We start from the raw sequence: 26,588 nt of genomic DNA on the forward strand, positions 1-26,588 counted from the left end.
TCGTGCTTGGAATGGCAAATCTCCCTTTGTATCTATTAAGCATGTTATCGTCTTGTCCTGTCACTGAAAGGAATCCAGTTTGTATTTGTATTGGACAAGATTTTGTGCTACTTTGACTATAACACAACAATTACAAAAACAGTGCTGCAGTATCCAGTTTCTTACTACTGATACAACACTTCTCATCAATCTCAATTGTATTCATGGTGTTTGTCAATGTTTAGTAAATGTCTTGGTGGAAGAGAAGCAAAAAGGGATCCTTTTTCACACACTTACATTTATATGAGTCTATTTTCCTGAGCGATGCAGGGGGGATTCTGTATGAGGTCCCTCCCTCTTTCTCAGTCTTCCCTCTAAATAGCAGATAGCTTTTCAAAGGGGGATTGCTGCTCGAGACCTGAGATTAAAGCAAAGCAGAACTTACCTTCTCTTTGCCAGTACTTGCTCCTTTCTTAGAATCTCTGCTCGGCAGTTGTTTGCCAGAATTATAATACAGCATGATTAAACCTAAAACATCACTCTATTGATCACACAGAAAGCTTTGTGAAATCATCTAGTTTCTCTTCAGAAGCAGTGAACAAAATAGGTCACTATACAGGGGTAAGACAAGACACAAGACTCAAAGGTATTTCTCAGGAAAATAAACTCCAAAGAAATTCAGGGGAAAAAATGTCGATGAACTTAACATGATAATACACTATTCATCCTTACCAGGTGCCTATCTTCTGTTGCATCCCATCCCCCGGTCCATTCCTTCACACACGTTCAGAAGACAAATACTTTTCTGGGGTGTTTTACTGAATGAATTTAAATATTTAATTATCAGTAATAACTGAAGATGGGGGAGGGAGCTGGTGCACTATCCTAGCTCCTGTCAGTCAAGTGTTCAAATTCCTTAAAATGCAACAGCTACAATGCATTTTGTAATTGCATTTTACCTTTTACAGCTGCCCTCAAAATTGTAATTTAATAAAATAGTGAAGTCCGTATCAGTCTTTCTTTAAAAGCAATAAATTACAATCACTGTCAATACATCTTCCTGTTTTAACATACATTTTAAAATACCAGAATGGTAAAAAGAAAAAAGAAGAAAGAGAGAGAATACCTGCCCTGAACAGCTACATGAGCTGAACAGAAACCCTGCTTCAAACAATATTCCAGGAAAGAAATTAAAGACTTCTTAATTAGTGCAGCAATTAAGCTTTCTTGGTCGCATTTTAATCAGCCCAGGCCCTATCAAAGGACAAACAGAACGATTTGCAGGTCTTTGAATTTTAAACAGTCTTATTGATTTCAGCACCATAAGTCTTCACTTGACACAGGGAGAATTTTCAAATATCAGTTACAGTAATTTGAGTTTTGTTGATATCAACTCAGAGAGAGAAAAAGAAAACACCCAACAATATCATTACAAGAAAGTGTCAGCAAGTAAGAGAAATGCAATCTAGGTAAGTTTACCAAGAATGACCTCAGGATTTATTGGTTTATGTGAGTGTGTCAGTATAGGTGTGAGTTAAATTAAATTGAGACACTCCCTATAATAATTAGAAACACTTACCATGCCAGAAGCTTTGAGGAGTCTTAGACCTTTTCAAAAATCTTTCTTTTTAGGTTTCTAATCCCAGTGTTGAATTGGAATCACCAAGGTTAACCCAAACCCCTGGTAGTAAACCCGTTCAAACTACATTTTCCTTTGGACCATGAGAATTATGTATCTGTGGGAGCACACAGCAAATAGAAAAACAGAAGAGCTGGTGTGCATCATGTTGTAGAAAAAGTAGAGAACAAATGAAGTGGTAGCTTTCCTAATTCAGAGTTCACCCAGATCTCCAAGTGGCAATATTACGCGTGTCTGGATCTGTCCTGATCTTCTTATGGAGCTGTTCTGTCTTCATAAGGTGTGAGAGAAGGTGATGTGCAAAAAGAACAGGTGAGGGAAAGAAAATATGGACAGAGTTGGCTTTCCACAAGTGAAAAAAAGAGAAAGAGGCAGTGTATTTAGATTTTGAAATTACAAGTTTTATGCAACACTAGATCCCACCACTGGGATCCCACCACTGGGACGCAAGTTGTATAAGCTGCTCCAGATAAACATTCTCAGAAAAACCCACCTAAAAATGGCTCAAATAAGTGTTCTGCACAATCATGGATACACAAAACTTTAAAGTAAAACATTAGTCTGTGTTTTCATGGTTTTATTTGCATTTTTAAAGATTTTAGTGCAGGACAGCTTAAATTTCACTAGCAAAAGGTGTCCTAAGTGGCACTAGAAAAAAATCTCGTAAATTAAAGTACAATATGCAAGCAGATCATGCGAAAATAGTTTCTGTCTGATACTGTGGAAATTCCCGTCCACCAAATTACTACAGTTGAGATTATCCACTCTACAGATGTGTCATCCCGTGAGTCATGTAATAGTATCATAGGAAAAAAAAAAGGCTATGGGCACATACATGCATCGCAATTAAGTACACACAGGGTGGATTCTTGAAACAGGAAGAACTACGCACGCACCGACCCCTGCCTTTGCAGACCGCCCCCCATCTGTACCAGTGGCCATGTCTTTACCCCTTCCAAAGTGCGAGGTGCCCTCAAGACCCGCAGAAGCCAGCCCCGGGCTTTCCCGACGGAGCCCGGCACGCCGGCCGCCGAGCGCGCTCCAGCCGCATCCCGGCTCGGGGCCGGCAGGTACCGCGCCTGCCGCCGCCCCGCCGCGCATGCGCGGCCCAGCGCGCCGGCTGACTTTGCGCGCTCTCGGGCGCGGAGGGGACGGGCCGGGGCTGCGCGGCTGCTGCGCGCCGCCGGCACCTGTTGCGCGGCGGGACCTGCGCGGGTCGCCCGCCCCTCTCCAAGTTACTTCTGTGCCGCCGCAGCCCGCTCGGCGCGGCGTCCGGGCGGCCTAACCCGTGGTGCTCGTCCCCCCGATCCGCGGCCGCCGCAGGAAAGTCCTCTGCGGATGCTGCCGCGTGGGGCTGCCCGTGCGCGCCCCGCGCAGCCGCCGCCGCCTCCTGCCGCGCAACAAAGGGGACCCTCGGCAGCAACTCCCACCCCGCCGGGAGGAGCGTTTGTGCTCCCGGGAGAGCAACACCAGCGGCAAGAGCAGCAGCCCCGTCCGGAGGTTTCTGCTTTTGTCTGCCCCGGCAAGGTGTGCGGTGCCCAGCGCCGGCCCCGCACCCCCGCTCTCCCGTTCGGCTTTGGGGGAACGCTGGAGACGCTCGTGTTTCTCCACAAACTGTGTTGACAAGCGACTGTTGAAAAGGGCTGGGAAAATTACATCTCATCTCTGGTGGGGTGAAATATGAAACATGTAATCTAACGGTTCCTGAAGGAGGGGGGAGAGGGACTTCTCTCCCTCTCTCGTTGTTTTCCTTCTCCGGGCTCCTGGTTGGATAATTTGGGTTAATACTAGTGAGTGAGCCTTTTGCTGCCTCAAAGGGTATTTCAAGTTGCCGGAGCTCCTCCCCTCCGCACCGTGTGACAACAACAACTCGTCCAGCGAGCGAGCGGCGGCGGCGGCAGCCAGCACTTCCCCGCTCATTTTCTCTCTGTCATTCCCCTCTCAATCTTTGATCAATGTACTTGCCAGAGAGAACCGAAGTCCTTCAAACCTCCTCCTTTTCACCTTCGTCTTTAACGTGGTGCTAGAGCAAGGACCACAAAAAGAAACTGCCCTCCCCCTCCCCTCGGCCCCAGCCCCGCCGCCCAGAGCGGACTTCTCCTCCTCCTCCTCCTCCGTCCCCACTTGCGGGACACTTTGTGCGTTCTCTCTCTCACTCTGCCCCCTGCTCTCTCGCTCGCCGCAGCACCTGATCTGGGGTTATCCCCCCCTTCTTCTCCCCCCTCCTCCCTTCTCTCCTTTCCTCTTTTTTTTTTAATTTTTTTTTTTTCTTAATTTTTCCCCTTTCCCCTGCGTGTGTGTGTGGGAACTTTTCCCCCCTCCCCCTGCCCCCTCCGCCGTATATGTGACCATGGCCGTACCGGCTGCTTTGATCCCTCCGACCCAGCTGGTCCCCCCTCAGCCTCCGGTCTCAACTTCTGCCGCCTGCACCACCACCACCACCACCTCGTCGTCGGCCACCTCGTCGTCGGCCACCTCCTCTCCGTCTCCGTCCATCGCTCCCCCGCCGGCCGCGTCGGGGACAAACCTATTCCGGCCGGAGCCCATCGCAGCGGCGGCGGCGGCAGCGGCGGCCACAGTCACCTCCACCACCAGCGGCGGCGGCGGTAACGGCAGCGGCGGCGGCAGCGGCGGCGGCAGCCCCAGCCTGGGCACCGGCGGCGGCAGCAGCAGCAGCGGCGGCGGCGGCGGCGGCACCTCCACTCCCAATGCCAGCGCGGCCAGCGCGGCCGGCAGCCTGCCCGGCAAGCCCGTGTACTCGACCCCGTCCCCGGTGGAGAACACCCCCCAGAATAACGAGTGCAAGATGGTGGATCTGAGGGGGGCCAAAGTGGCCTCCTTCACCGTGGAAGGCTGCGAGCTCATCTGCCTGCCCCAGGCTTTCGACCTCTTCCTGAAGCACTTGGTGGGGGGCTTGCACACGGTCTACACCAAGCTGAAGCGGCTCGAGATCACGCCCGTGGTCTGCAACGTGGAGCAGGTCCGCATCCTGAGGGGGCTGGGGGCCATCCAGCCCGGGGTCAACCGCTGCAAACTCATCTCCAGGAAGGATTTCGAGACCCTCTACAACGACTGCACCAACGCCAGGTAAGCGCCGCAAGGCACACGCGCGCCCCGCCGCCCCCCCGCCGCCGCCGCCCCCGTCCCACCCCCGCGCGGTGCGGTCCGGGCGAACGCGGCGCCGCTTCCCGCTGCCCCCTCCCGCGCTGCCCCGGCACCCAGCCGGCCTTCTCCGCAGCCAGCGACGCTGCTTCTTGGTGGGACGGAGGGATAGAGGGGGGAAGGGGAAGCCGGGTTTGTGCCCCCCTCCCGCTGTGCCTTGCAAGTGTCGCCCTGTCATTGTCCCCCTCGCTGTCCCCCGGGCCGAGGCGTGCCGGGGGTAGGGGTGGCCGCGGGCAGCGCAGCGCGGGAGCGGAGGGCCGGCGGGGGTGGGAAGGGGCCAGAAAGTGATTTCTGGCCGAACCTCTAGCTGAACTTTATCCTTGGATGTATCTTCGAAGCGGGCAACCCTGGGAAAAAGCCGCCCGAAGGGTGCACGGGAGTGGGCGGGGAGCGGTCCTGATGGGGGGACGGCGGCATAGATGCTGGGGTGTCGTGTTAACTGGGATGGGGCGCGGAGCTGCCCGGTGTCGGGCCCATTTCGGGGCGATGGAGGCCGCTTGGCCATCAGCTGCTGTCACACATCCGAGGGGGCACGTGCACTTTTTGTGTAGGGCTGTAAGGCAGTTGCCACATGGCGAACGGGGGAGGTGAACGCAGGGCGGGAAGACAGCGAGGAGGAGGAGGAGGAGGTGCAGGGCAGCTTTTCTTTGGGGTAGTGGGGAGAGGTGCCAGGCGGTCGGGCTGGGCTGCTTCCTCGGTGGGAGGTTGGGGGTGTCGGTCCCCGAGGAGCAGGTGCGAGCAGTTCCAGGCCCCCACCAGCCGAGGAGGAGGAGACGGGGGGCAGCGGGAGCTCGGCAGGGATTTGCCGAGGCTGGCTCCTGCTGCCGCGCACAGTAACGCGGGCGCGGTGGCGGGGACGGCGCCGAGGGCGGGGAGCAGCGCTGCGGCTGCGGACGGTGCGGGCACATCTCCGCACCCCGCGGGCCGGGGAGAGCGCAGGGGGGAGGCGAGCCCCAAACTTGCCACAGCCGGGGAGGAGTGTCGCGGGGATGGAAGGAGCTGGCAGAAGAGGAAATTCCTGATGCAATAGCAGCCGCCTTTGCAATGGAGGGCGAAAGCATGGGGCTGTTATCTCTCAATCTGTAGGTTACAGGGCTGAATCTGCTCGATAAGGAGAAGGGATCGCATAACTGCCGTGACCCCGAGATCAGAGCGGTCGGAAGCGCCTCCAGTTCCCGGGGGCTCTCCCCCTGCCTCAGGCGGGGGCGGGGGGCTCGGGCTGCGCTGCGCTGGATGGGCGGTGGGAACTTCCCACGGAGGAGGTCGTGGACAAAGTCCCGATGCTACTTTCAATATACCCAAACAAACAGACCGGGCTTGTTTCACTTTCCTATTGTCAGATTTCAAGGTGCAGCAACAACCAACACGTGTGGAATTAACCCCACGCGATGCCATGCTCCTGCCCGTCCCGTCCCGTCCCCAGTGGCGCGGGGTGTGACATCCCCTCCTCCCCCCGCGCTTCAGCAGAGGGTGCCTGGCAGTCATTAGCATAGAGCCAGGCGAAGCAGAGCACTTACTCCGCGGTAGCAGTTGCTGGATGGATTGTTGAAGTTCCTGAATATTCAGGGCAGCAGGACAAAACAGCCTGGAATAACTTCCAAGCGCTGACATAACTGTAGCTGCTCGGGTAACTCTGCTGTTGTTTCATGTGGAATCAACATGAATATTAATAGCTGCTCTTAGACAATTGTTGGGTTGGGGTTTTTGTGTGCGTGTGTGCCGTGTGGTGTGTAACTTGCAACAACTCTGTAAGAGTTCCAAGATTTGGTTTTTAAAATAAACTCATGGAAGTTTTACTTTGCCACAGTCATAACCGCGTGAATTTTAATTTGAACATGTAGAATTAAGAAATACAGAAACTTTCTTTTTTTTGGCGGGGATGGTTGGGGGCATATGGAGACACCAATTCCTGGACTTGGCAGGGTTATAAAAGGGTTTGGCAGCCTGGTTGTAACATGGCTTGATTATGTCAACAGCACAGAATCGGCTGTGTTTCAGCTGTTCCTGAGGTCTGCTGTGTTATCATCCGGTGTAGTAGAAATTACAGTAGTGGGTTCAGAAGTGAATAGGATTTGACCCCTAAAAAGCGTAATTGTAGTAGACTTACTTATACATCCATTAAGCAAATAAATTAATGGAAAGGATATACAATAGGTGTGCAAAATGTATTATTACAGTATAGACAAATAAAGCAAAGTGGGTCACTGAGTTTTGGTCAAAATGAATTATATGATGCGAAAATAAATCTGTATTTGCTTCCTGAATTTCCCCCCTAATACATTTAATTCTTCTTTCTTTACAAGTTATTTTTAATTATTTCTGACATTACAGTAATTATGCAGAGTATTTTGGTCTACTCAGTTTAGTGATTTAAGCGACCTTTCCTGCCTCCCAGTTACTGCATACTTTAGCTGGGTGATGTCTTTTTGTATCCTGGGTGGACACTTTACTGTTGAGATGGAAACTGGAAGAGCTAACTCCATTCTAGTGCCTAAATTGTTGTACTCATCAGATTCAAAAATTTTGAACCAGCATCTTATCACTGTTATATTTGTCTCATAATCAGCTGATGCACTCGAGTACGGTAATCCCTTTTTGGAAAGCTTCATCAAGGTTAATATGTTATTTAATCAAAAAAGGCATCCAAATAAAGCCATTACTTTGTTGTTCTTTAAATGGAATGAATCGTTAGTTGCCAGTTGCTGTGGAAATAATTTGTAATAACTTATTTAAAGACGGAAAAGTTTTAGCTGTGTTTCACCAAAATGATACATTTTAACTGTGATATTGCTATTTAAAAAATCAATAAAACAAAAATCAATAAAACACCAAGGGATTTTCTATTGAATGCTTAATGTGGAGGTCTGTAAAGTGAATTGGTTTCTGTGTTTATTTGTGATACTACTAATAATAACATGATACTAAAGGACCTTTTTCTAAATTAGGCTTGTGTATCAGTTCACTGGAAAAATAAGCTTCCGTTATGGAAGATGACTTTTCTTTTCTGGTCATACTGACCTTTGCTTTTATTTTCCTCATAAAAAGCATTGGCTGCCAAACAGAAATCCAGGAAATAGCAAAGTGTGCATTTAGCTTACATTCCGATTAAATGGTTTGACATTAATGGGATGCTAGAAAGCCATATGCCAAACAAATAGGGGAAGGATAAAGGCAAAACATGGAAAATATTTAGAGCTACTAGATGCCAATCGAGTCAGGTTTCTTGAATGTGTGGGTGAAAGAGAGTAGTGAACTGTGCACTGGATGTCACCTGCCTAGGATTAATGACCTGGAAGCTATTGATCTCAGATTGTTTCTGGTCTCTTGTGTTTTGAGCACTTGTTGTGGAATTTTGCCATGCTGGGTCCCTTTCTAGAGTTTTCCATAGACTTAGGCTGGCATTGGATCGTGCATACCCGAGTAAAGGCTAAAAGCATGCGCTTTCTTCTGACCTCCCTTCTGTGACCAGGACGTGTTAATCTTTTCTGACATTTGAAGATGATTTTGAATGAGTTCATTGACATTCATACTTAAAGTGGGGAATTATTTGCAGCCTTTGGAGGCTATTTACAATTTTTGGAAAACAACCTAATTGATTTTTAAATGTAAAGAGGAAAGATGCTGAACATGAAACAATTCTCTTCAAAGCTCATCTTACACGGCAGTTATTCAGTCCTTTTCTAGCTTCTGCTTCTCTCAAATTATGTGGACCTAGCATGTCCTTGTTTACTGAATACTGTACGCTTGCATAGCTTTTTTTTTTCCTGTTTGTATTAATTAAAGGAGTATCTCACCCAGATAGGTTAGTACAGATCATAGGTACTTTAAATGAACAGGTCAGCAAGTGCCGCTGGAAGGAATGTCAACTATATAGTACCTGTGGTTTTTATTGATGACCTTCCTTCTTGTCACAGATTATTAAAATGTAATCAGCAGAAATGTGGAAGGCTTTACAAGCAAAGATGACTTCTGGAAGGCCAGAAGATAAATTGTAGTAACTATGAAGAAGGAGTAAAAGATTTGGAAGTGGTTTCCTTAGACTTAAACAAAATAAAATACTCCAGTTGCTCATAATAACAGTAATTTAATATCTATCTTACATGATGTATTTAATGTTAAATATTGTAGTTTAAAAGCTGAGATCCTTGGACTGGAGCAGGAGAGACTATTTATCCCTTTAATCTGATACTTCAGCTGCTGGCGTAGCAGGGTATCTGATACTTGGGAAGGGAGCACTGCTGGGAACGCCGGCTGCCGATGGAGAAGTGCTACCGATGCTGTTCCCGTGCAGGGAGGTGAGGGCCTGCTGGGCCTGAGTGCTTCACATCATCTTCCTCAAGGATTCAATTTGATTAACTCCTCCTTTATCTTATACTATGAATATCGGTAAAGTTTTGTGTAGTTTTGGTTTTTTTTTGTTTGTTTGTTTAAAATTAAGAAATCTTCTTGGCAGATGTAGTTTATGTAAAAAGCATGGTTTTATTGTCAGGTCAGTATCAACTTTACTTACACGAAAGGGCCATGTGGATAGCTTTGTTATTTCCTCAGACCACTGCCATCTCTGTTCAGATGCTTGGCTCAGTCTCAGGCTTCTGGGCCCTTTCTGGAGCCACAGGCGTGGGGTGCTGAGCCCCCGGGCACATGGAGCAAGTGTCCCGCAGTGTGTCCCTATGGGCTGTGCTGGGGCTGCTGCGCCCACCCCGGGCTCCTTCCTGCCCCTCCTCAGCGCTGGAAACCAAAATGCACTCAAAGCACTCTTATTTCCAACTTGTCCTGCTTGATATTCTGTAATCCGGACTGGATTCTGAATATTTGTTGGAAACGCTAATCTTGTTTGCCCACCATTTAGTATTTCTTCTGTTTCCCCCGTTCCTAGATCATTCCAGATGTCTGTTTTTGCCCATCTCTATGACTGGTCATCTAAAGTTTGAATTGCATACAAAGTAGAGAATTTTCATGCACTGGATTGAATGTTAATATTTTCCTTTTGAAATACCTAATTGATATATTAAATTGTTACTGCAATCCCTGCTGGTCTGGTACAAGTAGATCTCTTTCATATTGCCAGTGTTGCCTCATCATGGAGGAGTTTTACAAGTTTAGCTGTAAAAATTCATTAATGGCTGTAAGATAGCAGAGAGTAGTTAGAAACTACTGAGTTTTACGTAAATTGTGTGAGCCAGTGAAACAAGAGTCCAAAACAACCATGATGCCTGTCTGGTTTTAAGCAACAAGACTGGATTTAGATCCTCTTTGTTCTTTTATAAGTTAAATATGTTTTGTTTTAAAAATAACGTTTGGGGCATCTGCTTTGCATTATGAGTTAATTCCATTCATTGTTTTAAAATAGTGATTAACCTTTTGCAAATTATATACTGCACATGAACAGTAATTTTTTCAATAATCTTTAAATGTGCATGCTGTAACAGCGCCATAATGTGGACTGACATAATAGGAATTGACAGTAAATTTTTAGTTGCCTAAATACGTATTTAAACGATACAGCTGAAGAGTCATCTGCAAAAAGCTATTATGATCCAGAGAGTTAATTCATATATAGATAATTTCTCCAGTGTGAATTAAGTTTTTTTTCTTTTTCCATTATAATTTAAATTATTTTCAAAAATCCTGAAACATAAACCAAAAATCTTTATATTTAGAATCAAGATGTGTCTGTGACTTGAAATAGTAAAATCCAGTTTGCTTTGAGGAATAGCTTTATCCTTAACCCACTATGTTCTACTTATTTTTCTGATACTGTGTTCAGCCTGGGGCATCTCCTAACAAGTGCTGATGTTTCATTTCACAGGCATTGCAGAATATTCAACTGTAATCTACAGAATGTGGAATCTTAGCATTGACTGTTAATAACTGTGAACTGTTTTAAACTTTTTTTTGTGTTTTTTTTTTTTTTAACAGAAGAAAAGGAGAAAAGTTAATAGTATATTTTTCATAGCATTAAGTAGAACAATCCTGTCACTCAATTTCACGAGAGGAGGGATCACTTTTTGACCATCCAGTTGCATCTCAGTTTGTAATTTTCCTCTCTAAAAATCATTCGTAGTGATTAGCTGGGATAACTCTGCAAATACTGAAAACTTGCTTTCTCCTCTGTGAATTTCCGTAGGTCTCTTTTAGAGATGGGATATTTAACCAAACACACCCTGAGCGATAGTTCAGGATATGTCCACCAAAACTAATGAAACTGCTTGCATGAGGAAAGTGCTTGCGACTGAGGAAATGGATTACAAAATGTATTTTAGTTCACCTTGTTTTAAACAATGTTTTGTGATAATTGCTTTTAGGATGAACATCCTTCTATGGCAGGTGGATAAATATGCGCAATGCAGTTTGCAGAATTGAATGGAAAGATCTTCTAAATCATGGGTATCAAAACACTTTGCTAGTTATAGGCAGAAACTTTCTGAAATAATATAAACTCTTTTTGGTTAGTGCTGATGAAATTCTGTTTTTGGTACAATAAAATATTCCAAAGTTTTTTAGTGCACTCCTGAGAATACTTGTGTTGGTAACATTTAACATAATTTTCTGTTCATTAATCTGTTTAAGGGTACCCTATTCACTCCAAAACGAATTTATTTTAGATACTTTCTTTGCATCGCCCACATAATTTGCATCTTCATCTTGAAGAAGAAAGCTATTTCAATATGAAAAATAAATACATTTTTTGTTACAAATATCGAAGAGTGGGAATTTTATGACCGTTGAAAGGCTGAAGTTAGCCAAATGGAGCAGGTGCAATTAAAATTTGCTGGTGCATCTTGCCACACCAACTGGATTTTTTTTTTTGCATTAAAATAAGCAGATGTTTTGATAACAAAATTTTATTAATCCTTATAATTTATAGACTTAATCTCTGAATTGGCCAAATGGCTAAATTATGCCTAAATTCCTTTTGATCTGATCAAGCTCGGGTTCAAGCAAAGCTTTCAGATTAATTTTCTTATTCACATTTTAATTTTATGTGATACTAAATATACTGAAAAAAGTGCACCTTAGTTGTTAAGACGTATTTTTTTATGTTCATTTTGTTCCTTAGATTGTATGACTGAATGAGAGGGCACAGTAGGTGTGCATACAGATTACCTGACTGATAAAATAACAAGAGTTACTTACTGGAGTTGGATGGGGAGAAGAAGAAGAATGGGAGTACGTGGGACTGCTGCACATGCTTTAGCATAATTGACAGCTGAAATAGACTTGTAATGTTACGATGCCATGATTGAAGTTCATAACTCTGAATGTTCATGTTAGAGCACTTGTTAACCATGCTGTGCTGAGAACAGGTAATAAGTATTTTATATTTGGAGTAGAAGCTGTTGTTTGGGACATGTCTCTCAGCATATGCATGTATTTACAAACTGTTGTTTGATAGAAACTATTTTTGAATTTTACATCTGGGAAATGTTTTGGTTTTTTTTATTTTATATGAAATGATTGTAAGGAATCAAAAAGAAAGCAGTTATATAGTTATATAAAGCAAAAAAAAAAAGCAGTTATATAACGCAAAACATAAAGGAAACGGGTAATATGTTGTATTACTATTTAATAACATCTTTCGTAATCTTGATTTCATGTTGTTCTCATACTTACTGATGATTTTTTTATTTTTGAAGATCTGGATCATGATTTTATATATGGGACACAAAAAAACCCGCTTTCTGGTATTAGATACTGAGTTTTTAAGAGAAGTACAAACAATGTGTTACAGTTTTGTACAGTTTGTACAGTTTTGTGATAAATTTGGTCAGGACTTATTAATAGTTTGACCATTCCTTAAAAAAAATTACTAAAGCTATTATTTTTAAATTATTTTTTTCCAAATGTGCTAAAAATATAAACTTAATACTTTAATTTGCTTTATATCATGTTTTAATGGATGACAATGTTATCTGTCTTTATGAGGCATATAATTTGTTTCCAATCTCTTGGCCTGCTGTAAAAACCTTTATTTTTTGGACAAGGTCACCTGTAGGACTTAATTATTCACATTAAAATAACAGTGCTATGGTTTTAAACCATATGTGTAACTTTAAGAATGCAGATATTACTGTTGCTTTCAATAGCCTACATGTATCTTTTAAACCAAGCATATGCAAAATATATTTGGACGTGCTATAAAAGAATCAATTGACATCTTAGGCAGGAAACTGGATTACTGTATACTTTCTTGTGTTATCAGGGACAGTTTGAAAACATTGGAAAAATGCTTGAGATTTAGTATCTTGTAAATTAATGCTTGTTGCATAAAATAGATCCATGATGCATTTTTTTAATGCATCATGCATTTAATGCAATCTTAGTGTTTTTGTGAGCATTCTTTCATATTAATTAATTTCAGGAAATTGAAACATCTTTGCAAGAATGAATATTAGAATTTGATATAACCTGTGGCTTCATACCCTCTGCTGGGATTTTTTGTATTTATTTTTGTACTACAGGTGCAGCCTGTCCCTTTTTGAAGGGAATACATACTCCCAAAATATGTGTCATGGTTGTCACTTTTCACATTTCAGTGCTGATTCTCACTGGTTGCTGAGAAGGAAGTGAAACCATTTTTCAATTATCTTCTGTTTCCTTAACAGTAATTTACTGCATGGGGGAAAGAAAATACCTCAGGTGGTATTAAATATATAATAAGGACTAATACCAGTGAAAAGTAATATTTTTAAAAAAATACATTTCTCTCTTAGCTTGTTGGAACTGTTCCTACAACATAGGTGACACATAGGATTTTGTTATTTCTGTGTGTCTGTGTCTACCAGTAAAGACTAGTTTTATGATTCTGGTGCAAGTTACATTGCCTATTTCTCTAACACAAACCTGGATTGCTTGGTTTTGGTTTGTTACGGATTTTTTTAAGCTGATACTCATAGTTTTTTAACAGGCCAGGTTAAAAAAAAAAACCAAAACATTAAATGCTAATAAAATATTTTGTCTTACATTACTGGGCATTATAGATGGTTTGTGATTCTACTCATTCCCTTTGAAATGAATTTGCTGCTGAAATATGATGTTAAAAGTTATAGTAACAGAAAAAGAAGCTCCTGCTACAGTAATTTACAATTTAACATATAGCTGTGTGTAAAATACAGTTTTGAGAAACTGAGACAAATGTATTAGAAATACTAATTTATCAGTGTGTAGCTGTTTCAGGAGTGTGCATGCAAATCCTGTAAGAAAGGAGCCATAGCATTTCCTGGGGAGGGCATCAGTGAGGTTTTTAGTCAACATGTTTGGGGATAACCACAGCTGTTGGCTTGGCTTGAGGCCACCTCAAGTTACAACAGGTGGGCTAAGAATTAATAAACTTTAAACAAATTTTATTGTTCAGAGCTTCTGTGGCACCATCTCAATAGAGTGGCATCAAGCGTGGGTTTTATCTTGAGAAGGAGCAGCCACCGCTGTAGTTTGTGCATGTCAGATTTACACACTGAGAAGTCTGCTCAAACTACCTGACTTTATTTGTTATCCTTCCTTTTCTCTTTGAATCTATTTAGTTGACCTAGAAGATGTGTGGTCCCACACAGAGAGATTTGTTGCTCAGCAGAGTGGTCAGACTCAACCCACTTCTTTCTGGCCCCATTGCAATTGAAGCAGACTCTAGGACATAGTGGATGTGGTGTTAAACCAGAGTAATTTCAGGTTGTTCATGAAGGAGTCCCTGGAGGAGTTTCCTCCACCACCTTTAGCTCTCTGCTGCTGAGCCTATGCTATTGTGGGTCTGCCAAGCAGAGGTTTCATCTTTTCTGGTGACCCTTTCTGTGATTTGTCTCATTGACTCTTATTTTATGTGTTTTAAATTAGGACAATACAGTGATATCATAAATAATAGTTATGAAATGCATGTATTCAGAAATATTCTGAGGTATGATTACATCAGTAGAACATCCTGACATTTAAGAAAAAGAACAGTGTCCTTAGCTAAAACTGCTGGCATTGTTATGTGGTGAGTTTGCTCTTTGGTGTGCCAACTGATGAGAGAAAAGGAATTTTTTTAAGAGATGAAAAATGCAGAGCCAACTAGATCTAAATACTGTTCTGTGAAGTTGTGTCTCACCCCTGCAAGTAGTTTTCTGTGTGGAAGGTGTACTCTGAGCAGGATTGGTCTATCTTTTCAGCTTGACTAATTGCTTCCTTTCAGAAATCCAGAACGCATGCAGATTTGAACTTGTAGCCAGGAAAAAGTGCTGCCATGCTTCAAATTGCCAAAGGACCTCAGGGGACAGAAACTTGACCTGGTTTTATGAAACCATAGAATTACATTTATACAAGTTACCCCATGGGAAAAAAATGAACTGATCCAAATTCATTTCTAAATTCTGGGGCCTTACGGGTCACATTTGAATTTTCTCCTACACCTGTTTTTCTACTAAATTTTTCTGAGGACATTTTTAGAAACTTACTTTACATTAGGTATGGGTCAATTGCCTAATATTTAACAGTTCACTATTCTAATTCTTTAAAATGTCTAATGGTTTTTCAATATAATTAAGCTGCAAAAAGTTTAAATTATAGAATTGGTTAGGTATTGACTAAATTCTAAAGCTGTGAACTGTCCTCTTCATTTAGTAACTCAGGCTTTGTTTTCCTGCATGTGAAAAAAGAGGAGGCAGTGACTGTAGTCAGTACATGTGTGGGCTATAGAGAAGAGAGCAACTCTGCAGATTTTGAGTTACTCACCTGGAGCATTAGACACTGTGGCTCAAGGTTCAAAAGGGATTACCCAATGAGACAGTTCACAAGAAGGTTCCCAAGACTTCATTCTTCCTTTCTCCTTCCTTTAGCTGGACTAAAACTTGGGATTTGGGAAATCATGGTTTGTCTTGCCTCATCTTGGAATCAGTTAAAATAACAAGTAATAATAATGCTTCCATGGCATTTCTCCTTCAGTACTTTGCTTTGAGCTAGGAGCCTAAATACCCCAGGGTGAGTGCTTACCTCTCTCTGGTGAGGTGGTGTGGTATTTATGCTGTCCAAGTGTTCCTGCTGGTGTATTGCCAGGTTGGACTATGCTGGCTAAGTTGAAATAGTGGGCCCTAAGGACATGGAAGGATTCCTTAGTTCAGACACTTAGAGGGTTACATTTAAGTTAGAATTAGCTTGCATTTTGACTTATTTAACAAACTAAGTGAGTGTTGTGTTCAGCTGAAGTTTGCCTCAGCAATTATTATCCCACAGAGGCTCTGCAAACCTTCCAGGCTTTGCTTTCACCTTCTTTTCCTATTCTCAGTCAGTCTTTCCAATCCTTGAAATATATTTTCAATGCTGAAATTGGCATTAAATGCCAGCATAAGTCTACCTGTTTCTAGTGAATGAATGACAAATTTGGGTACTACTAATCTAGTAGAGCTGCTTTTGTCTTTAATGCCATCTTACCACTCCCAATTGACTGAACAGCTCAGCTGATGATCCCTGGCTGTAGGCTTTCAGTTTGTCAGTGTGGATGTGGCAGATGGAGCTAGTTCTGAGTTTGTGGTCCCTTTTTTGGCTTGGGCAAAAGGGATTGGTAGGTGAGAAATGGATATAAGGGTGTTAACAAGACAAGAAGATGCTTCTTTACTCTGGTTGTTCGTTTTTCATACCATTGAATTTTTCTGTGCAGTTTGTGTTGAGCCATTCATGACTTTGCCAGCCTGGATAATCAAGCTGTTTCATGAGGTATTGTAGGGACCTTATCAAAGGCTTGCTCTTGTTTGACTGGCAAAGTGAAAGGCAAATCTTCTACATGGTGATTACTTACCACCATTATGCATTTATTATAAATGTGTACATTGTGTTCCATCAACAGGTTTGACTGCTATGTAGTGCTGATATCCTAAGTGGGTGGAGTGGGGGATATTTTTTTCGAAGACACCACAAATGGTTTTGTTCCCACATGACTTTTAATGGAAGGTAGAGAGGTCCGGTTACAATTAGGGGCTTAAACAGTTTTCTTATTTGCTTGGCTTTTCCTTTACAGTTCTGTTGTTCTTAAGTTGTGTAGAAGATTTCTTTGAATTTTACAGTATCCAGAGTAAGTTTAGATCAGACTAGTCTAAGGCTTTTGACCTATCAAAAAATGTTTTGGCTGCTTTCTGATTTTGATAGTAAATGAGGGAAATTAAATTAAATTTTAAATCACCTATAGGTGGCAATAAATTCTTCATCGTGACTGAAATGTTTCTGTTAAATTCTCTTTGCATCTAAACTAGAGAGAAAAAAAAATCCCTTTATTATCTTTTTGATTATAGAATAACAACTCAGAATGAAGGAATGAATTCTATCTCTGAAAATTCAGACTCTTCCTTTCTCCTTCCTCTTCTCCTAGTTACTTTCTTCTCATACACCTGTCTGGATTTGGAAAAAAAAAGATGAAAATTTACAATTCTTCATTGAAGCTGTATTTTATGAGGCACTGTGAAAACTTCAGATACGGAGGATGCTTAGTGGGAGCAGTTGCTAACCCTAGCAGAAGCAGTAGGGACAGGAGCCCTGAGGCTATGGGGCTGGGAACATGCTGAAGAGTAGCATCGTGAAGAGGCAGAAGTGAAAGGCTGGTTGACAGCATGTTAAAGCAAATTTATCCGGTGTTGCTGTCACATGCGGCCTTATGAGTTTACATATGTATGATCAAATTTTCAGTCTTTGGATCACCACTGCGTCCTTTCTCTTCGTTAAGTAGGGCTATGTTTAGAGTAGTGCCTGGGAAAGCAAGCAAGAGGAAATAAGCTTTACTGTAGATTTTGATAATGGGTGAGATTCTTGTGGCAGAGATGTTAAATGGGAATGAAAAAAAATTGGTTTTTTTAGTAATACACTTAATCTGAAAATTCTTACCTATGCTTTGTATGGTTCTAAGTTTATTTCAGAAGTATACTGCTCTAAGTCTTGTTTCTTCCTGTTTTTCCATATCCCATGTGCAGCAATGAATGTAGTTATTATGCTATTGGCCTGTATATAGAAGTCTTAATCCTGCAAGCAGGAAGCTTTGGTTTGTGTAAGGGGTCTTGTTGCCTATAGCATCTCAGTTGGATGGTTTAAAGTAATAAAATTCTGCAGTTCCTTACATATGACCAGTGTTGCTACTCAGATAGCAGACCTAGCAGAGTTTTCATAAGCTGAAATTTCACAGACAGCAGCAACCAAGTGTGGGGGCGATCAAAGAACATTATTTGTAATCAAAATGTGAGTTAGGTGTTATAAAACAACTGGTGGGTGCTTGTATGCATGTGAAATTTGCTTACACGAGTAATCCCATTGATTTAAATGAGAGCATTCAAGTGACGAAAACAGGTTCAACGTGAGAATGTTTAGAAGATGGTGACCTTAGAAGCGAACAGTCGTCTTTGGAAGTATTCAAAGGGGGGTTATTAAAACTTAAAGCTGAGAGTTGGCGTTTGAAGGCAGAAGCAGTTAGAGAGATGTTAGGGGAGCTCACCTGCCAGATAATAATGCGTTTTAATGATGCTGGTTAACTCTGCATCAACTTTCTCATACTCTTTTTGGGGGGTATGGGGGAAGGGATGGGAAGGAGGGTGAGAGAGGGACGGTGGTGACAGCAAGGCTGTTTGTTTTTCCCGAAAGTTGTTTGTGATTTCAGGTACTCATGGGAAATCTCTTGATCAGATTCACATCTGTTCCTGTCAAAGTGGGTGCTAAGATACCGGTCACCCAGCAACCATGTCCAAGAGGGAATTGGGCCGATAATAACTTCAAAAAGGAATGACAGATGCTAGATTAGGATGAAAGACAAAACGCATGAAAAATGAGCTTGTTAGAATAAAAAAATTGTTCAAGCACCTTCATGCAAATTAAATGAATATTGAACATTTGCATGCCATAATTTCTACTTTTTCTGTTGATTGAGAGGAAATAAAGATGGTACATATAAAAACATAAACGTAATTTTTTTTTTTTTTGCACCAATTAACATACAAAGCAGTATCTTTCTTCTAAAAATGAGATTAGCCACCTGGGTGCTTGGCTGTATCCCACATATGTCACAACATTTTTGTAATGTGTATGCTTCTGTTGAAGAAACACCTTATCTAATTCCTTGTAGCAAAACAAACAAGGAAGAATCCTTATATTAATTTTAAAATACTTTCGGTTAGCGTAGTTCTGTTTTTTTTCAGCTGTGGTTTTCAGAGCTGAGTTATTTCCTGCTGTCCTTGAATTCAGTCGGTATAATGTGCATTAATAAAAGATCACATAAGATGAGTTCAGACCAAATGCTAAGGTTTCCTATTGACTGGTCAAACAATACATATTTTAAAACACCATGTCTGTCAGGGTAACATGAAGAAGAAATAGTCACTTTTCCATGCCTATGCATTAAGATAATTTAAATAATCTAACAGTTTTATTATTAAAATGTTCATATAACAATCAGAATTTGGAAAAGAATGATAAAATGTTCTGATTGAAAAAGGACTCTGTGTCTTGGCTTAGCAATGTCTAATGTGGTCACGTACAGAAATTGATTTTCTTCAGAAATTAATTAATTTTTCATATCGCCCTAAGCTGCAGTTAAAAAGAGTGCATACTTGTCTGTTTTTTCCAGAAATATTGCCTAATCATATTAATACCATTGCCCCAAGGATGAAAAGATAATTGTACAAATGCATTTGGAAATATGTATCACTGAGTATTTATGATTAAATTATGCAAATGACCCAGCTCTCATCCTTTCCAGACCCAGATTGTCTAATTAGGATTGATATGCTGAATAGATGTTCCAGAATTTGAATACAAGCATGTCCAAAGAGCAGAAAATTGGAAATGACAAGGCTGAAATGCTAAGAAAAGTGTCTTTCCCTTTTATACTTTACTAATGTGGTGTTAGCAGTTGCAGTTTTTCCTTTGGCTATATTGTGTGACTCATGTGTCCTACAAGAAATAAGTCAGGAAAGAAAAATCAACTTTCATAAATAGCTTTACTTTGCTCTGGACTTACTTTTCCTTAAAAGTCTGCTAGCAGTTCCTCTCCCCTTTAAAGCTTTGCATCCTTCATGTTAAAATAATGATGTATTCCACATAAATTACTTCTTAATTTGGAGCACTGTTGTTTGTAGCTTGTCTCCAGCTGCCAGCTGCCAGTGCTAGATATTTAGCTCATCAGCTTCTTATATATTCAGATGAGATTTACACACCTAACAAGTTTAAGTTTGGTGGGGTTTTTGGGGGGTAGTGCTTATTTTATTTGAATTCACAATTCCTTAATGTAGCTACTTTTTTAAAAATTATTATTTTAAAGAGAAGAATTGGTATCTCATTAAGCTTGTTTGTAGACATTCTGAGTTGGAATAACAACTATCAGCAGTCTACAGCATTTAAATCCTTCTTCTGTAGTGGACTGTTTGTTCATTTATTGCTGTTGGGAAGCTGGGAGAAGAGCCTGGTGAGGAGCAAGGAGGAGTAGTGAACTGTCACTACTTCAGCCATTGTTAGCAGCAGGAGTCGCTCCCTCTGAACTCTGTTGGCTCCTGCTACCCATCTGCAGGATGATGGATTGCTATGTTTAATACATTTCAGCTTTTGTCTGTCATAGTGTGGATAGACAGCGCTATCAATTATTTCAACAGTGATTAGAGCGCTGGTTGTACCCATTGCTATTGGGCAGGCACCTCCCAGGAATGTCTGATGTAGGAGCTCTTTGGTACTCTCCCCACGCAGATGACTTGCTCGGCTTACTTGAGGTGGTTTTAAACACCTACTAAAGACTGCTGGGAATTGCTAAATCCGCACAGCTGCCCTGCAACAAAATTCAGACACCCCTGCAAATAGTTTGGTACCAGCTTAACCCAGACAAAAGTGTCTTGTGCTTTGGATAGGTGGGGATGGGAGCAGGGGTGAATTTGGGGGGTGTGATGTCAGCAGCACTCAGCCCATCTGTAGTTAAGTGTGTGGCTACTGGTGATACGGGCGGGGTGCGAGGACTGCGTGGAAGCGATGAGACGCGACACGGCATGTGTCATACAAGGATTTGCTAAGCCCTGGGTGCTTTGTGATTCACAAGTCCACAGGCTGAATGATTTCAGCCACCAGAGAAGTCGCTGTACACCAGCACAACATATGCCCTGGAGTATCTTCTAATAATTATAAAATGTTGCAGTAGGCACATAAATTGTAAAAAATAAGATAATCTTGTTATGGACATTACTTTAGACAAGTGGATGTGTATTGTTTTCATTATTATAATGTTAATTTTCCACTCTTAGAAAAAAGTATTATTCAAAATGTGTGAAACGGTATTGTATTAGAAACAAAAAGATAACTATGCAACTAAAGCATATAATACTAGTTTTAAAAGATGCTTGACCCAGTTTTCTTGATTTGGACCATTGCCCACCATGACAGGCCAGGCTGAGGATAACTTTCACTTCATTTGGAACTGAGGGAGGAAGGGAAGTTAAATCAGAAGATGTTAATCATCATTGATTGAGCTTTCTTAGTAGAGAATTTAATTTACAAAACCAGAAGAATGAGTAACTACTAAAAACTACCATTAGGAAAAGTGGTAACCAGACTTAAATGTACTTTCTTTACCCCTCTTTGACTCCATAGTCACTTGACTGTGGCACTGTTTGTGTTTAGAAAATTTCTTTCCTGTTGGTTATACGAGAGTTCAACTTCTGCAGCTCTGCTTATAGGCAGTAGTTTGCAATTTCTCTACTGTACTTGCTGGAAGTTTAAGCTCCACAGCACAGTAATAGGATGCCATTTTTATTTCTTTTTAAGAAGATCCAGGCAGTGGCAATGCTCACAGGGAGGAGTGTTCATGATAATTAAAAGCTGGAGTTTACCTTTAAAAAAAAAAATTGGCAATTTGCCCAGGAGAAAATTCTGTCTTTAGTCACCATTTTTAATCTACTTGGCTGTTGGGAGTTATCTTCACTTGAAGAGTTGTCTGGTTTTAAAAGTTGTCTGGATGTTGAAATAGTTTCTTTGACATTGTTCCTAAGTGCTCACTTGCCATATATGATGATCAGAGGATCTGAGGGCTACGTGGAAAAGAGTATGAGTAATAAGGTGGGAATAATCTTGACTTGTACAACTTGCAGCTTTTCTAAGTTTAGTTTCTCTTTGTTACCAATGTGTGGCAGTGAAACAAGAAAACTTGAGGTATACTTTACAAATTCAAGAGAAATTTAGATAAATGAATATATGTTTACAAGTAAACAGATTAATACATAAGCAAGTTTAACACATTAAACTTTTACTGATTTTTTTTCTTCTTTAAAATAAATGGCAGTTGGCTAGGGGGTTTTTCTTTTGCAGAGATCAGTATCTAGTGCATTCATACAGAGAGGAAATAACGGCAACTTGAAAGTTAATGAAAAGCAAGTATTAAATAAATCCTTGTGTTAGTTGGTGATGTGTTAATAAATGTATCACATAAATATAATAGGTAAAAGAATCAGATAAATGGTTCCTTAAGCAGATAAAGGTCTCTGTTGTTTATACTCCTTCTGTAGAGGTAAGGCTGTGATTTACAGCCTTTTTTGATAGCAGGACTTGTTTAGATAATTTTGTCTTTCTTCTGTTTCCTCCAGGCACCCTGATTGCACTCCTGTACAGCTGTGTGTGACCATTTTCAGCACAGGATCAGGTCTAGGTTGAAAATGCTGTCTCCCCCCTCCTTCCTGTCTCCCCTTCATTATTATTTTTATTAATCCTCATCTGTTTTGAGAAAACAGATCACCCTGTGCTTTCATCAGCAGTTGTGTTGCTACAAGTGATTGGGCAATGGGGAAAGAAATGAATGATGGGGGTGAGGGGAGCGGGGGGGTGGGAGAAACCTGGCTTCAGTTTTATGTATTGTCATTCTCTGTCTGCCATGAAATTTTCCTGCATCCAAACGGCAGTGCCCTGAGCCTAGCCTGGAAAATGAACTGTGGATTACATGGCAGTTTTAATGCTGTATTTAAAAGGAGGACTCGGGGAGGAAGGTGAGCTGTAATGAAGGGAGGAGTAAAATCTTTGAAAGAAAAATGTATGAAGGGAGAGGAAGCCACTTTTCTCTCTGTCTTGGAAATCGGCTTTGCTAAACCTTGGCAAGCTGTCCTACTGTGTATTGCAAAACAAATGGGGTGGGTGTCTGAGGTAAAGCATTGATTTCCTCCTTTGGATGCTCCCTCCTGGTGGCAGAGAAAGGTGAGACGTGGGCGTGCGCTGTCCCCCATGCCCTGCGTATCTTGGCTTGTTTGGAGAGAGAAGCTCACTTGTTACAGAGCATCCTCTACTCTCTGGAAGGTGCTGCACAGTGGAAGAACTCTGGGACTTGAGTCTAAGTCTCTGCTGCTGGAGTGAAAGCCCTAAATTATTCTCTTTTTTGAGTGGACTTGTACTAGTCACGCCTCTTGCTTTTTTGTGGGCTATTTTTTTTTTCCTGTTAGTGGCCCAGCATTAGCATAGAATGCATCTCCTATAGCTATGCAGGATCAGACAGTGTAACTAAGGCCGCTGGATTCTGATACAGTATTAAATTACTGACTGCTGTTTTACTGTGAGGACCTAGTTCACAATACTCCTGCCAAATGTTAATGATGATGGAAATATTCTACTGTCTGTAAGAAAACTTAGCCTGTGTGGCATTTTCCACAAACTATGTCAATAAAATTTTGTTAGTTTGGACTTCTTTTAAGAATAATTTCTTCTAGCTGTTTTAAACACCAGTTGGTTTCTTGAGTGGCTTTTTGCAGGTGATGGAAAGACATCTGAAGCTACAAGATCCTTGTCTACCCAGAAACAGTGGGAAACTCAAGATTTCCCTGAGTAGGCATGGTTTTAGGAAAACTTCACTGTTCAGAATGGTCTGACTTCACTGTAAAGTAGGTTCCACTGCGCTAATCCTCTTGGAATGCAGCAATTATCACCTACCGTATAGGTGTTAAGTGCTGAATTTCAAAGGGATTATCACTTTCCTCCTTCAGTGGCTAAGCTAGACGAGAAAAGTTGTTAGTGCTTCTAAAGGGGAGGGAAGAGGGGAAGAAATCTCTCTTGTTTTCTTTCTGTGGTTGCCTTCAGTCTGGCTAAAAGCAGAGCAAGCTGGGTTTTGCTACCGCTAGTTACTTTGAGTCCGATTTCCAAGAATTCTAAAAGCATTTGTTTCCACCTCCCTGCTTCTTTCCTCCCCCGCCCCCCAAAGTGCCCTTCTTTTGTGGAAAGAGGCAGTGACAGCAGCCATTCAGAACAAAAACCAAAAGCTATGTAGGCGGAACAAAATTACATAGGAAAACCAAAGTTCTCTGTATCCTTACACTGTGTATTCATCATCTGGAAACTTTTGTTAAGTTTACTTGACAACAGTCTGTAGAAGTTGGTATCTTTAAGTCTAAAGAAATACTCGATGGCTTTATTTGTGTTGCAGACAGAGTGCTGCTGGAAATTATCTGAAGAATATTTTTGTGCATATGCTCTTCTCACACGCCTTTTCTCTAACTGACATACCAGTATTTTGTTCATCCACTAGTTCTATCCACAGTACAGACAGAACGGATTTCAGGTGGTTGTTGGATAAAGTGGGGTTAGTGTCCTTGAACCCTCCTTCCCCTTTTTCATATCCATGCATAAGAATGGCTACTTCTGGAAGTGCTGACTCCTGCAATCTTCACCGTCAGTGAAATGTTTTCTGATACCTAATGGGCAAGGAAAGCAGGGCAGAACTGTGATTCCCCAGCAGTGCACCCTGGAGACCACAGCAGCAACCACAGACAATGTGAACTAAATGGGGAATGGGAGTTAGGGGGAGGGCATTCACACCTGGGGAAGGATTTAAAATGCTGTAGGGGGTAGAAGTAGTTAATAAGGGGCAAGAGCGGGCTGCCTTATAGAGAAATCTTGTTTCTGAAGCTGCACAATAACCAAGAGAGGGTTTTAGAGAAGAAGGCAGGATTTGGAGTTATATTGATGTGATTAGCAGGTTTCATGGAGAGAGAAACATAGAATGTTGAGTTGAATGATTGGCTTCTATCCTGTTGTTTTCATTTTTCCTACCACTTCACTAGGATGAAGAATGATAACTTCTGTCAGAAGCATTTGGTCTCGAGCTGGATTTCTCAGAGTTAAGAATTGGAAATTGGAAATTGGGTTAAAAACATTCCAGTTTCTTCACAGTCAAACCACAGAAATTAAAGAGTTTCAGAATTCAGGTGTATCATGGTGTTTAAATAGCATTTTCCAGGAATTACCTCAGATTTCAATAAATGATCGGAAGTTTATTCTGTTGAATATTTTAGATACTATACATTGTGCTCTAAATACAAGTATGTGGAGTATGTAGTATATCTTGTTACTGGTAGAATTAGTTCCTGTTATAAGAGTTTGTAAGATACGTGCAGTCCATTTTTTTAAAAGAAGACAAGAAATTATGGTTCAGTTCTACAGCTTGCAATATTTTCCTGGGAATAAAAATCTTCTTAAATGTGAAACAATTTGGCAGAAGAACATACTCTGCTAAACTTAGGAAGTTGTAAAAATAAGTATTCTTAATTTTTAATGAAATTCTGAAATATTAATTATTTTAGTCCATTTTTGATGTCAGTAATGGTTTGTAGACTTTATGGGGTATTTTGAACTGTAAGGGGCTTAACTGCTTAACTTTCTGTATCAAGATGGTAATATTATATACCACCAAATGTCCACAGTGGAGAGAAGGTACTTTGTATTGTTGAAAGTGATGTTCATTAAGGTCTGCTGTGCATGCAAAGAAGGCAATATTTATGTTGATGGGGTTTCAACATGGGCTTGATGCCAAGTCACCATAAGACAGCTACTTTTTCAGGAAGTTGGGAGTACCTTACCATGTTAGGGTGGCCCATTATTTGATTTGTGAATTATGGCATATTCCCTACTCTGATATCATTATAACTTGTATATGTCTTATATGATATTTCATGGTGTAGAAATAACTTTACAACTTCTGGATGAATAAACCAGGGCATTTTAAAGTAACACATTTCTGCCATTTGTTTTGCTGCCTGTTTAGTGTAATGATCCCAGTACCAAAGAACTACAGCTTCTCCCTTGTCGGCAGGATTTATGATAATGTCTTGCTGTTTTTGTAAATTATGTAGCACACACTGTTCCTCCTTCGTTATAGAGTGAAATTTAGTAGGTTCTTTTAATTGTTTGATTGATTTTTTTTTCCTTTGGCATTTGTCTACACTGAAATGTCTGAGATTTACTGGGATGAACAATCGAGAAGAATGTCTTTTGTCTGAATTTCTGAAGATGTCAGGAGGTTTAGGAATGTTTGTGATAAGTCTTTTGTTTGTAAAGTCTAGAATTGGGTATGACTTCCAGTATGAAAGGTGTTGAGCTCCATCTTTTATGAACATCAGCACATTTTTTTAACAGGAACAAATGACACTCTATCACATAGTACTGAATATTCAGCAGCTTTTAGTGGTTCATATTTATTGTTGCTATATTAATAATGCTTTAAACACTCTGCTATATGGGATACCTAGAATACAGATTTCTTGGGTCTTTATGGTGCCGTGAATATGGAAGCAATAGCAGGATGCCCATGGACTTAATAGACCACGTACAACTCTTCTGCCTGAAACAAACAGCTTCCTTAGAAGATCCCAGCACCAGTTTACTAAAGCACTTACATTACCTGCCACACATGATCTATAGAAGAGTTAACAGGTGGAACCACCAACTTCCAGCATTTTCAATGAATCTGAGTTTTTCGTAACTCTTTCAGGTAGAGAGGGGAGACCTGGCCAAAAATGGCTCAACCACTCTTTCCATTTTGTAAGGGACTTGAAAAATAGACAAGTACAAAGCTGACATA

At 41.4% G+C, this 26,588-nt stretch overlaps 1 protein-coding gene across 8 annotated transcripts in view; it reads left to right on the top strand.

Annotated features, from left to right (window-relative positions):
- The first annotated feature begins 3,747 nt into the window (after positions 1–3,747).
- DACH1 (dachshund family transcription factor 1) overlaps positions 3,748–26,588 on the top strand; it is a 352,983-nt gene continuing 330,142 nt past the window's right edge. For 7 of the 8 annotated variants that reach the window (XM_085576681.1, XM_085576669.1, XM_031504835.3 and 4 more), the window contains exon 1: positions 3,832–4,705. In XM_085576681.1, the coding sequence (XP_085432807.1) occupies positions 3,969–4,705 (737 nt within the window). In that variant the 5' untranslated portion in view covers positions 3,832–3,968. Of the gene's footprint in view, positions 4,706–26,588 lie in introns of all 8 variants that reach the window. The other variant, XM_021548063.4, reaches the window with a different exon arrangement.

The sequence above is a fragment of the Lonchura striata genome, chromosome 1 (genome assembly GCF_050655825.1).
Source record: "Lonchura striata isolate lonStrDom1 chromosome 1, ASM5065582v1, whole genome shotgun sequence".
In the NCBI taxonomy this organism is placed as follows: Eukaryota; Metazoa; Chordata; class Aves; order Passeriformes; family Estrildidae; genus Lonchura; species Lonchura striata.